This window comes from Tupaia chinensis, unplaced genomic scaffold, assembly GCF_000334495.1.
Source record: "Tupaia chinensis unplaced genomic scaffold, TupChi_1.0 Scaffold000117_2, whole genome shotgun sequence".
Lineage (NCBI taxonomy): Eukaryota > Metazoa > Chordata > Mammalia > Scandentia > Tupaiidae > Tupaia > Tupaia belangeri.
In genome coordinates, this window is record NW_006159583.1 from 4,105,464 (window position 1) to 4,118,359 (window position 12,896).

Consider the following 12,896-nt stretch of genomic DNA (forward strand, 5'->3'; position numbering starts at 1 on the left):
CTCAGGATCTTGGGCATGCACGCCCACATGCCTGGGGTGAGTTTAAGCCACTGGGTCTGTGACACGAATCGCGGTCGACTACATGGGAGTCCAGTGACATTGCCATTACTCTAACTGCTGGTCCCAACGATCATTATTACCTAATGTGAGTATTATGGGTTTCTATTGTGTCAATCAGCTACTTATTTCCAATATAAAAATATATTTGAGTTAAAAATGTTTTAGTATTAAGCATACTTCTTATCCATGACTACTACAAATAGTTAAAAATTAATAGTTCTAATCTAAAAAAAACCACTTAACAGAATCAGTATATGGTAAAAGCCAATTAAATAACTTCATAGATATTTATTTGCTTTATGAAAGCTGAAAAGAACTAGGCTGCCCTATGCCCTCAGGGTAATGTCTCTTTACCATGACTCATAAGGCCTTCACAATCTGAACCACACAGCTCTCTTGTTCCTTATGTTCTGTCTATTCCCTCCTACAAACGACCCTTTTTCTCCCCAGAAGGCAAAGGCAAATTGAGAGAACTGAATTTGAAGGTTTCCATTTTAAGCTATCACATTGTTTCTGTGTCCTACTATGCATTGATTTTTTTTTTTTCCTAATTACCAAAAGGCTCATGTGTTTGCAGAGGGAGAGAGAGGAAAAGAGAAGGAAAACACCTCTCAGTTGGGTGTGGTCACGCTGCCATCCCTTCTCCATTTTCCCATTCTGTTGGGATTTGGAGCATGTACACACACTTGCCATGCATGCTTTCAAGCTGCAGGGGCTGGGACTTGAACCATGCAGTCTGCCACAAGGGGTCCAGTTTCCTTAACTACTAGGCTACTGGGCTGGCCCCCACTGACATTTTGAAGACGCCAAGTCAATTATTTCATAGAATGTTACATACTCTGGATTTTTCAGATTCTTCCCTCACGTTATTTCATTTGTTTCTGTAGCCCCTGCATTTCTAGTAAAGTGGAAATAAACATTCAAAGCCTCAGCCGTGTCAGGTGAAACATTTTGGCAGGAGTATTTGTAGGTAATGCTATCACCTTCACAGACTGTCTCACCATTATTGATGCTAAATTTGATCATATAGTGAAGGTGTTAACTACCAGATTTATTTATGCTAGGTAAAAAGATACGTTCTCTCTTTAGCAATTAGCAAATACTTTATGGGTAATGTTTTGGCAGCTTATAAATGATCTTGTTCCCCATTAACATTTTATGTAATGGTTTTAGCATATATCAGCGACATGTACACAAATCAGTAATGAATTGTGGTGGCCAAATGGCAGTTTTTCAATTTGTTCAAATCTTCTATATTTATTATTGGACAGCCTTCTACAAAAATCAGCCTTCTGGTCAGTTGTAGTGGTGATGCAATGCTCAACAGTGCTAAGGCCACATGGGAAGGTCCTGGGTTCATGTCTAGAGTTCTCCTTGTATAGGCCATGCATGTGTGCCCATGATCTGGGCTGGCAAAGGCCTGGGGTAGGCTTGTGGCATGAAGACCCTGTTGGGGCACCTGTCTCTCTCTCTTCTTTTCTCGCTTTCATGGAAGAAGTAAATAAAAGTGGACTTTTAGGCTTGTGGCATGAAGACCCTGTTGGGGCACCTGTCTCTCTCTCTTCTTTTCTCGCTTTCATGGAAGAAGTTAATAAAAGTGGACTATTTTTTTTTTTTTTTGTCTCCTTCCCCCTTTAAAAACATTTGTCTATCTATCTGTTTATTTGTTGTGATTCTTTTTATTTATTTATTTTTTCAATTTTTTTGGAGAGGTTTTTCACTATAGGGCACGTGCGCTCGCCAGACAGACAGAGAGAGACATAGAGACAGAAAGTGAGAAATCACCCCCCAGGGGCGATGGTCACGCTGCAATCTCTTCTCCTCCATTCTCCTCGCGGGATCTTGGGCACGCATGCACACACGCCCGGCGTGAGTTTTAAGCCACCGGGTCCGGGACGCAAACTGCGGTCGACTACGTGGGAGTCCAGAGACATAGCCATTATACTAACTGCTGGGTCCCTATTTGTTGTGATTTTTAAGCTGCCAGGTCTGGGACTCAAACTGTGGTTGGCCATGTGGGGATCCAGCACCTCAAGAGTGCCTGTGCTGGCCAGAGAGAGAGAGAGGCAAAGTAGGAAATCAACCCCTGGGAGGGGATAGCTATGTGGCAGTACCTTTTCAATTTTGCTTTTGGGATTTTTGGGCATGTATGCTCAAGTGCCCAGTGTGTTTTTCAAGACATCTGGTCCAAAACTTGAACTGCAAAGCTGGTCATCTAGGAACCAGCCACCTTAACCTACAAACCACCTGCTGGCCTTGAAAGATAGGTTTTAACTTTAATACTTAAAATGTGTTGACATAGGACCAGCAGATAATGTAATGGCTACACTGTTGGACTCCCATGTAGTTGAACATTGTTCAAGTCCCAGAGCTGGTGGCTTAAACTCCCGCTGGGCACGTGTGTGCGCGTACCTAAGATCCCAAGAGGAGAATGAAAGGGAAGGGATTGCGACATGGCCATTCTCCCTGAGGTGTGTGTGTGTGTGTGTGTGTGTGTGTGTGTGTGTGTGTGATTCCTCGCTTTCTGTCTCTCTGTCTCTCTCTCTGTTTCTGGTGAGCATATGTGCCCTATAGCAAAAACTCCAAAAAAAAAAAATGTTGACAGAAATATCCAACTCTGTAGAAATAATACACTTTTTCTTTTTTTAGAGGTTTTTACCTGAGAGGTTTGTGCACTTGTGGAAAGAGAGAGACAGAGACAGTGACAGGGATTGTGAGATATCACCCTCTGGGGGGATGGCCATGCTGCAATCCCTTCTCCTCCATTCTCCTCTCAGGATCTTGGGCACGCGTATGCGCCCATTGTAAATTTCAAGCTACCGAGTCTGGGACTCAAACTGTGGCTGGCCATGTGGGAGTTCGTTATGTACCTGCTGGCCCCTAGAAATAATAATTAATTCTCTTTATCACTAAGCACGAGATTGAGTGACCAGACCCGGAGAAAGATGAGTGTGTTTCTTGTGCTGCTGAGATACAGTGGCTTATTCTATATAGCTTTGAGAGCAGGAGAGTTCTCAACCAGCAAAAGGAGTCCATTACATCGGTCTGGCCTAAAAACGTGGGACATCTGGAAGCTAGGCTTATAGGTTGGAGGTGAGTTCGAAATTCTTAGATTAATAATGAAAGAAAAACAAGTCTCTGTTCCTGAAAGAAAATAGCAAAAGAGTGTGTTTTAGGGGATAAAAAGGCTTACTACCCATCAAAAACCACTATGCCTCGGACAGGATGTAGTATCCTACTATTAATGGACCAAAGCATCTGTTCGTGTTTTTAGGCTTCTGTTAATATTTGTCAATGTGACTCTCCCAGGCCCTCTGGAATAGGAAGAAATAGAATTCTGTCCTCAAATATTTTGGAGGAAGGACATTGCTGGCTAGGAGTATATAGATCCTAGGCTTAATGGTGCTGGAAACCTGATGATTGCTCCCTTCTAGAGCAAGAATTTTATTTTGCAAGCCCTTGCCAACTGAGAAGGCTCACCAGCTCATTATTCAACCAATCATTGAATTGATCATGTGTCTGGGACCCCTCCCCCCTTAGTTTTGCCCTTAAAAATGCATGTGGGGGGACCAGCAGTTAGCATAATGGCTATGTCGCTGGATTCCCATGCAGTTGACCACGGTTCACGTCCCGGACCCAGTGGCTTAAAACTCATGCCAGGTGTGTGTGCATGTGTGCCCAAGATCCCAAGAGGAGAATGGAGGAGAAGGGATTGTGGCGTGGCCATGCCCCCTGGGAGGTGATTTCTAGCTTTCTGTCTCTCTGTCTCTCTCTGTCTCTCTGGTGAGCACATGTACCCTATAGTAAAACCTCTCAAAAAAAAAAAAAATGCACATAGGGAACTCCTTGGGGCAAATGGGTCTTTCAGCACGAGCTGTCCACTCTCCTTGGCTTAAGCATGGCAATAAAGCGGCACTCTTCTTCATCACACCGTGTACCTACAATTCGGTGTGTAGTACTTGGGTGAGTGAATTTGAAATTGTTAACCTAAGGAGAATAAGAGGTTGGTAACAATCACCTCCAACGGTGGCCCATTAATTTTTCTTCTCATTTTTTTGAGTATCATTATGACTTACTAGTATTCTGTGTTCAATGTGTTATAATAATTAGTTGTTATTCTTTTATTTAGTCTCAAATTGTCTCCCTCTTGGTCAAAGAGAGTGGTTTCAAGCTAGTTCCTGTGTTTTTGACCATTCCCATTTGTCTTTGCTTTCGAGGGCAAAACAATGTCTGAGCTTCACCTTGTACTTTGTGGAAGAAGTTATTTCTCAAAGAAGCTCTGTGAAAACCTTTTTTCAGGACTTTCATAATTTACATGTTCCTCTACCTAAGAGATGTTAGGTAAAACACAATATTCAAAATAGTGCTTGTGAACAATAGGTAGGCAGCATTTGGACTGATACTTCTGTTTAGGTAGCAAATGAAACTTTCTTATTTCTTTTGATACATATTGTAGGGGAGGAAAAAAACACAAACCCTTCTCTTACCATCTTAATTCAGTAGCTGATGCATGTGGATTAACTGACAAGAGATAGATAAACAGGAGAAAGGGCTTATTTATTACACATACACATAGGAGCTTCATAAGAAAAAAAGTGAAAAACTCAAAGATGTAGGTAAACCTGGGGTCTTATATACCAGTTTAACAAATGGTGTAAAAGTAGGAAAAGATTAGACAAAAGAAAAAAGGGTTTGAGCTTCTGTGAGTGGGAGTGGTCTAAATTGAGGGAGAGTGAGTAGGACTGCCTGGTAAATAGGAGTTTTTTGGTAAGGTTTCTTATGCAAATAAGAGTCACTCTCCTTTTCCTAGTGTGGGAGAGTGATACATCTTTATTTAACATTTTGCCAGAGGACATGTGCACCGGCAGGAGAGAGAAAGTGAGAAAGCATCCCCCAAGGGGAATGATCATTCTGCAATCCCTTCTGCTTCATCTCTCCCTTTTCTTAGGATGTATCTGGGCAATCAGGACACACTGGGGCTTGAACCTGCATACTAGGCCATGTGGGATCCACACATTTTTAAACATTTTTCTCAGTTGCCTTCAACTCAAAATAATCATATGTCAAAGTACATGTTTTAGGTGGTATATCCTGACCTTTAATATTGATATGGATTACTTTTATGTGATTTCAATTTTATTACTTATTGCAGTTGTTTCTTTCTCTATTAGATGACCATCTTCTTAAGAAAAAGACTTGTTTTGCTTGCACTACTTCAGCAGAGAGCTCAAGCGTTACATAAATATTAGGGGAACCTGTCGAACCTTCCTACCAACCCATAAATGCTATGTCTATGAAAACCAGATACTAATTTGAAGATTTATTTTAAATTCAGAGTAACTAGCTCTAAGACTTCTAGTCTATGTTCTTTACATCAACTGTTGAAATTATGAAGGGTTTGTGTTTGACTCCCTCCCATTCTAGGGTGTATTTAAGATGAATAAAGTGTTATTATTTGAAAAAGGAGCTAGGTTTACTTTCTAATTTTTTTTTATCCCTGGTTTCTTTGCACTAAACAAACAACAAAAGTCCAGAGGCATTCGTTCCAAGGTGAAATACCTTTTATGATTATTATTTTAACTAAGTAAATTTCCTCCTGTTGAAGGTACATCAGTACCTTAATCTGCAAAACCAGTAACTGGTTTCCTTTTAATTTTAGGTATACTGCCATTGTTAAAAACATCAAGGGTGGTGCCGCAAGCAACCTGATGGTTAAGGTGCTGGGCTCCCACATGGGGAACAGCAGTACAAGTCCTGGACCTGGCACTCTTCTGTTTCTCTCTCTCTGGAACATAAATTAAAAAAAAATAAAATTAAAAATTATTTTAAACATTTTCAAGGATTTGTCACTATTTGTCCCTTTCCCCTGCAAAGGAAAAAAAAAAGGCAAATAAAACCTCTAATTAAGATGTACCAGTTCTCGTTCTTTTTTGGGGGGGGGAGGAGAGGTTTTTGCTATAGGGTGGGTGCGCTTGCCAGAAAGACAAAGTGAGAAATCCCCTCCCAGGGGGGATGGCCACGCACAATCCCTTCTCCTCCATTCTCCTCTGGGGATCTTGGGCACGCACACGCGCCCGGCGTGAGATTTAAGCCACCGGGTCCGAGACGCGAACCGCGGTCGACTACGTGGGAGTCCAGCGACATAGCCATTACGCCAACTGCTGGTCCCGAGATCTTGTTCTTGTACATATGCTCTTACCAGATATTCTCTCGTCTGAACCCTGTTTTCAAAGCTCTGTGTGAAAGGGAACCAGCAGTTAACGTAATGGCTATGTCGCTGGACTCCCACGTAGTCGACCGCGGTTCGCGTCTCGGACCCGGTGGCTTAAATCTCACGCCGGGCGCGTGTGCGTGCGTGCCCAAGATCCCGAGAGGAGAATGGAGGAGAAGGGATTGCAGCGTGACCATCCCCCCTGGGGGGTGATTTCTCGCTTTCTGTCTCTAAGTCTCTCTCTGTCTGGCGAGCGCATGCGCCCTACAGTGAAAATCTCTCCAAAAAAAAAAAAAAAGCTCTGTGTGAAACTAAACACAAGGTTCTCAGGGGACTCTGGGCAAGGGAATGCTTTGAGCCCAGGCCACACCTCGCCCATCAAAGCGTAGTACGGGAAAGGCCGCGCCACATGAAGTAACCAAGGGCTGCCTGGGGCCTCGCAGACAGCCTGACCAGCAAGCGCAGGCGGGCGGGGATTCGGCTCCCGGGGCGCAGGCCTGGGCTCCCTGACGCTCCCCAAGTGCTGCCGCGCAGCTCGCAGAATCCGGTACCACTGGCGCCAGTCCCTGCTCCGCCTCCCCCAGCCGCCCGCCGGCCTCCGGCCCCGCCCCGGCCTCCGCCTTCTCCTGAGTCCGGGCACCGGCCCCGGCCCCGAGGGGCGCGGAGCCGCCGCTGCTGCCCTCGGGGACGTGCTTCCCTCTCGCGCCGTGACCATGGAGCACCCGGGAGCGGGTGAGACCGGGCTGCCGAGCGGGCCGGGAGGCGGCTGGAGCCGCGGGGCTTGGGCGCCCGGCTGTGAGTCCGGCCTTGGGGAGGGCCCTGTCAGGGGGACTGGACCAACAGCGGCCAACTCGCTCTGCAAGAGGACTCAGTGTAGACCCCAGGACCCCAGTACATCCCGGATGGGATCAGTGCTGGCCGTAACACGCGTTTTAATGCACGCATTGTGGAACGACAGGAGGCGAGGGGTGTGAACCCATCCTGGAGTTTCGCTTTTGTTCTTCCTTTCTGATCGTGTGACCCTTAGCACAGAGTTCATGCCCCGGTACACCCACACCGTAGGAGGGAGTGTGTTGGCATGAAGTCTGCGTAAACTAAAGCCACGAAAACAGCTTTATTTTATATCACAAATATTAAGCACCTGAACCGCCATACCGTTTCACTGAGGATTTTACTATAGGTTTGGAAATAACCGCTTTAAAACTGGCGCCAAGTCTAGACTAGCTCCCACAATGAATTTCCAGCTTGGGTCAGCATTTCCTACACTGACTTTCATGGGTAGAGTGAGTTAAGGGTTGGACTTTCGGTTAAAGGAACCAACACCAATTAGCGAACATGTGACTTTCTGCGAGCTTTGTATACTGTAAACGTATGAAAAGGTATAAAAGCAGGACAACCTTGAACTTTTATATAAATAGGTATTAACTAGTGTAAATATGTTTACAGTTGTTATGCAGATGAAGTGACTAAGCCCTTGTGGATGGGTGCTCAGGTTTGCAGTTTTGAGATGGCATGGGAGATGTTCTTACAAGTCGTATGGCATTCTTGAAGGGAAGAATGAAAAAGTCGCTTGGGAAGGATAGTTACGGCCGCCTTTGAAAACAACCTCCACACCAGCTGAGGAAAAAATGGGAAGGAGAGGTTAAGTAACTTTCCCAAGGTCACAACGCAGGGCCAAGCTTTGACCCTACAGTTCAATATCCATGTTATTGTTCTTTACCAACATACAATACTGCTTTACAACTTCTTCTTAGTTGTCTTTAATGCTTTTCCTGACACATATCTGTATGTTTAATTTCCACATGGCTTTTACAGCCAAGAAAAATCCCACCTTCTCCATACTTATATGTTTGAAGTGAATAATTCTCCAATGTAACCTTTTTTTTTTTTTTTTTTTTTGGGAGAGATTTTCACTGTAGGGCGCATGCACTCGCCAGACAGGCAGAGAGAGACATAGAGACAGAAAGCGAGAAATCACCCCCCAGGGGGGATGGTCACGCCGCAATCCCTTCTCCTCCATTCTCCTCTCGGGATCTTGGGCACGCACGCACACGCACCTGGTGTGAGTTTTAAGCCACCGGGTCCCGGACATGAACCGCGGTCGACTACGTGGGAGTCCAGCGACATAGCCATTATGCTAACTGCTGGTTCCCTCCAATGTAACCTTTTATAACACTTTTCCTAAGGTCTGTCACTTAAAAAAAAAAAAAGAAAAAACCCCATGTAATAGACACAACAATGACAAGTTATCTGTTGATAATGTATATGATAATATCTTTGACTTGACTAATATGCACCATATTTATACTGGGAAAACCGTTTTGTACACTGTGAAGATGTAGCGATTAAATGTAAATAAAAAATCAGCTGAAAAAAAAGTTATATGGCTGTGCAGTTTGGAGCAGGAAGGAGATTGTTAGGGAGGACGGAGTCACACCCATTCCTTGTGTAAGTGTGAAGCTTTATATTCAGGATGATGTTAGCATACCTGCATCTTTCTCTGTTTCAAAAACAGAGTTTAAGATGTCTGTGGAGGTTACTCTCTCCTTTCATTCCTTCTCAGATACTATTAGCTTATTTCATCCTTTTCTTCCTGATGTTAGGTTATACTTTTGTTCCATTTTTACCAGGAGGAAACCGAAGCATGTAGGTCAGTTAACTTGTTGATTATCACACAGCTCTCCACATTTATTCAGATATTTGCTGCTATTTTTAGTAGCTAAACCTGGACTTGGATAAATGGCATTGGTCCCTTCTACTGGTTCTTGAGGAATATATTTACTATTACCTAGCAGAGTGATTAGAGGAGAGTCTTGCTTAATAAAATAATATTTTATTGCACAATTAGGAAACTTGCATTTTTTATGCCAATAAACTGTCTATCCTTTTTTCCTATTTAGGTCTGTGTTTGGACAATCATTTGCTGAACTGCACCTGTATTTTCATGTTAACATATATCAATGTTTGGCTTTATAATATACAGTATTTTATTTCCCTATTTATTTGTTTATTTAGAAAGATTTTTGCTCTGGGCATATGTGCTCGCTGGAGAGACGGAGATAGACAGAGAGACAGAAAGTGAGAAATCAACCCCCAGGGGGATGGTCACACTGTAATCCATTCTTCATTCTTCTCTCTAGACTTTGGGCACGCACATACACACACATGCCTGGTGTGAATTTAAGCTGCCTGGTCTGGGACTCCAACCACGGTCGACTCTGTGGGAGTTAGCTACGTAACCTTAGCCATTTGCTGGCCCCTGATATACAGCTTTTTTTAAAATGTATGCATTGTTTTTCTTATAAAAGTAATACTACTTAGGCCAGCTGGTGGTGTGGTGAAGGTGGTTGGATCTCACATAGGTGACTATTCAGTTCAAGTCCCAGACCTGGCAGCTTGAAAAATATGCTGGGCATGTGTACATGCATGCCCCAAGTTCTCATTCGGAAGTGGAGAGAAGGGATTACAACCTGGCCATCCTTCCGAGGGGTACTCCCTCACTTTCCCCCTCTCTCCAGTGAGTGCACGCACCCTATAGCGAACATTAAAAGAAAAGAAAAGTAATATTACTTCAGTTTAAAAACATTTAATGAGCCAGGTGGTGGCGAGGTGGTTAAGGCAGCTTGGATCCTACTTGACCAATTGTATTTTGAGTACTGGACCCAAAACATGCCTGGTGTATGTGCATGTGTTCCCAAAATCCCAAAAGAGAATGGAGGAGGAATTGTCTGGTTATTCCCCCTGGAGGGTGTTTTTTCACTCTCTCTCTGGCCAGTGCACACACCCTATAGGAAATTTTTTAAAAATTGAAATAGGAACCATTTAAAAAAATTTAAAAGGGAAAAAAGATATGCACTCATTATAGTTATATCAAGATTTAGAAGTAATTAATATACTTCATGCCTTTTCCCATATAATTGTTAATGTCAGCAGTATTTATTGTAACCTTGTTTTGTTGTTGTTGTCGTTGCAGTCTTCTTGAACATTATTTTTAGTTGTCATTGGTGTGAGTATGCCAGGTTTAGCCATTTACCTCTTGGTCATTTAAGTTGTTTTACTTTTTCTTTATTGTTTAAGCAAAACTGTGGTGAATCTGTTTGAATATATGGAGCAGATACCAGATATCAGTAAGAAGGCATTAGTGGAACTTTTTTTTTTTTTTTTTGAGAAATTCTTTTTCTATAGGACGCATGCGCTTACCAGAGAGACAGAGGGAGAAAGTGAGAAATCATGCCCAGGGAGATGGCTATGCCCAATCCCTTCTCCATTCTCTTGGGATTTGGGGCACACACGCACATACCCCTTGTGTGAGTTTCAAGCCGCTGGGTCTGGGATTTGAATTGTGGTTGGCCATGTGGGGATCCAGCACCTCAATCACATGTCACTGCTGGCCCCTAGGAGAACATTTGTATGACTTTTGATCTAATACCAGATTGCTTTCTGAGAGGATTACCTCAGTTTATAGGCTGTTTATAACACTTCAACCACTCCTGTTGACCCCATATTTGAAGAGGGATCAGCAGGAGTGGTTGAGGTGTTGGATTCCTACATGGCAGACTGTGTTTTGAATCCTGGACCTGGCAGATTGAAGATCACAACAAATAAATAAATGAATGTTTATAAAAAGAAAAAAAATAAAAGGCAGCAGGGAATGGTACTGGAAGGAACAGATTGGTACAGAGTGACAGGATTCAGATTCCAGCCCCAAGACCTTTAGCCTCAACCTGAGACAGACTACTATAAAATGAGTATAACAGTAGTACCACCTGATAGGCTGGTTGTGTGCATTAAATGAGTACTTCCTGTAAAGCGCTTCCAGCCATGCCTGCCATAAAGTAGCATGTATTTAAATGTTAGCTGATAGTAGTAGTATTTGTTTGTCAGCTTTATCTCTTTATGTTAGTAATGTAATGCATTTAGTAGCATAACTTATATTTGGATTTGCACAAAAAATAAAATTTAGTTTTTTTTTTCATTTTATAACTTTTTAAAAATTAATTAATTTATTTACATTTAATCACGTCTTCACAGTGAACAGCATTTCTTTTTCCAGTACAAATACTATGCATGTTAGTCAAGCCAAAGATATTACTCTATAACTTAACAGCACATACATTCTCATTTTTTGGTCAATTAAGTGTACTTTTACTTGCTTTTTCCTTCCCCTTTCCCTCTCTCCCTTCCATACTAAACTTTTTTTCCACATTTTATTGATTCACAAGATACCTTAAACTAAAAATATGGACAAAGCTAGAATCTAGTGACAAGTGCACTGTAATTTTCTTCTAAAACATTTTTAAAAATTAATTAATTAATTTACATTCATTCCCTGAGCATTGTCACAGCATATAAACTGTGATTTCCCATCCAGAATGTACTGCATAGTGGCTTAATCATATAAGTTATCATCAATAATTTTCCATTTCTAGTTTAATTCATATATATATGTGTGTGTGTGTGTGTGTGTATATATATATATTTTTTTTTTTGTTTTTTTAACCTCTATTTCTCCCCCTCTGCCATTTCCCACCCTCCTCCCACACTATCTCAGGTGGCTGCTGTTGTTTTTCATCTCTTTTTTCTCCCCTTACATTTTATTGATCCACAAAATATTTTAATTAATCTAGCTACTTTCAGTAGCAACTTCAGCTGTTATATACCTATCTGTGAATACATGTTTGAACTTAGGCATGAAACTCTGAGTAGAATGAATATACTATAAGGTAGCATGTAGCTGATGCTATATAGCTTACTACAGTCATTAAATAGGTATTTTTAAATATATTTTTTAATTTCAAGAAAAGCAGTTTTAGCTTTAATAAATCAAAGAAATGCTAAGGAACTTTGCTTAAAACTTAAAGCCAGAAAACAGGTTAGGATTCTGTTCAAATAGTAGGTACATGAACCTATCAGCAGCTCAAGACAGGATAAAAGTCCTTAAAACCAGTAAACAAAGCCTAGAAGAAAATCAGCAATGTTTTAGTCAAAAGTCATAAAAATTCTGTTTCATCAGTCTCATGTACTTCATCTATCTTCTGTTGTGGTTCGATCTACCTGATTAAATTCTGGGAAACAATACTCAACTCCAGACTTGTCCCTTACGATTAAGTTGGCCTTTTTCTTAGTTTTTGAACTCTCATTTTTTGTGTCTGTATTTAATTTTTCCTGGTACAACACTCCCTTGAGAACTTCTTGGAGATCTGGTCAGGTGTTGGTAAATTCTTCTGTTTGTCTGAGAATGTTCTTGTCATTTCACCCCATATGAAGAACAGTCTTGCTGGGCATAGTATTATTGGTTGAAATTACTTTTCCTTTAATACTTTGATTATATTTTCCTATTCTTTCCTTGCTCTCATTGTTTCCGATGAGACGTCTGCTGTTCGCCTGTTGGGATATCCTTTGTAGGTAACTTGCCATTTCTCTCTTGCCAATCTTAGTATCTTGTCTTTGTCTGTGGTTTTGGTCAATCTGGCTATAATGTGTCTTGGAGAAGATCTTCTTGGGTTGATTCTATTTGGGGCCCTTTGTATTTCTTGAGACTGGATCTTTGAGTGCCTTTCTAGATTTGGAAGGTTTTCTTGCAGGATTTCATGGAATAGATTATCAATGCCCTTATGAGTCTCTT

The 12,896-nt window shown here is 41.9% G+C and overlaps 1 protein-coding gene across 3 annotated transcripts in view; it reads left to right on the top strand.

Moving 5' to 3' along the window:
• The first annotated feature begins 6,867 nt into the window (after window positions 1–6,867).
• AKAP7 (A-kinase anchoring protein 7) overlaps window positions 6,868–12,896 on the top strand; it is a 184,724-nt gene continuing 178,695 nt past the window's right edge. For all 3 annotated transcript variants that reach the window (XM_027770231.1, XM_006144293.3, XM_006144292.3), the window contains exon 1: window positions 6,868–7,003. In XM_027770231.1, coding sequence (XP_027626032.1) covers window positions 6,985–7,003 — 19 coding nt within the window. In that variant the 5' untranslated portion in view covers window positions 6,868–6,984. The remainder of the gene's footprint in view (window positions 7,004–12,896) is intronic.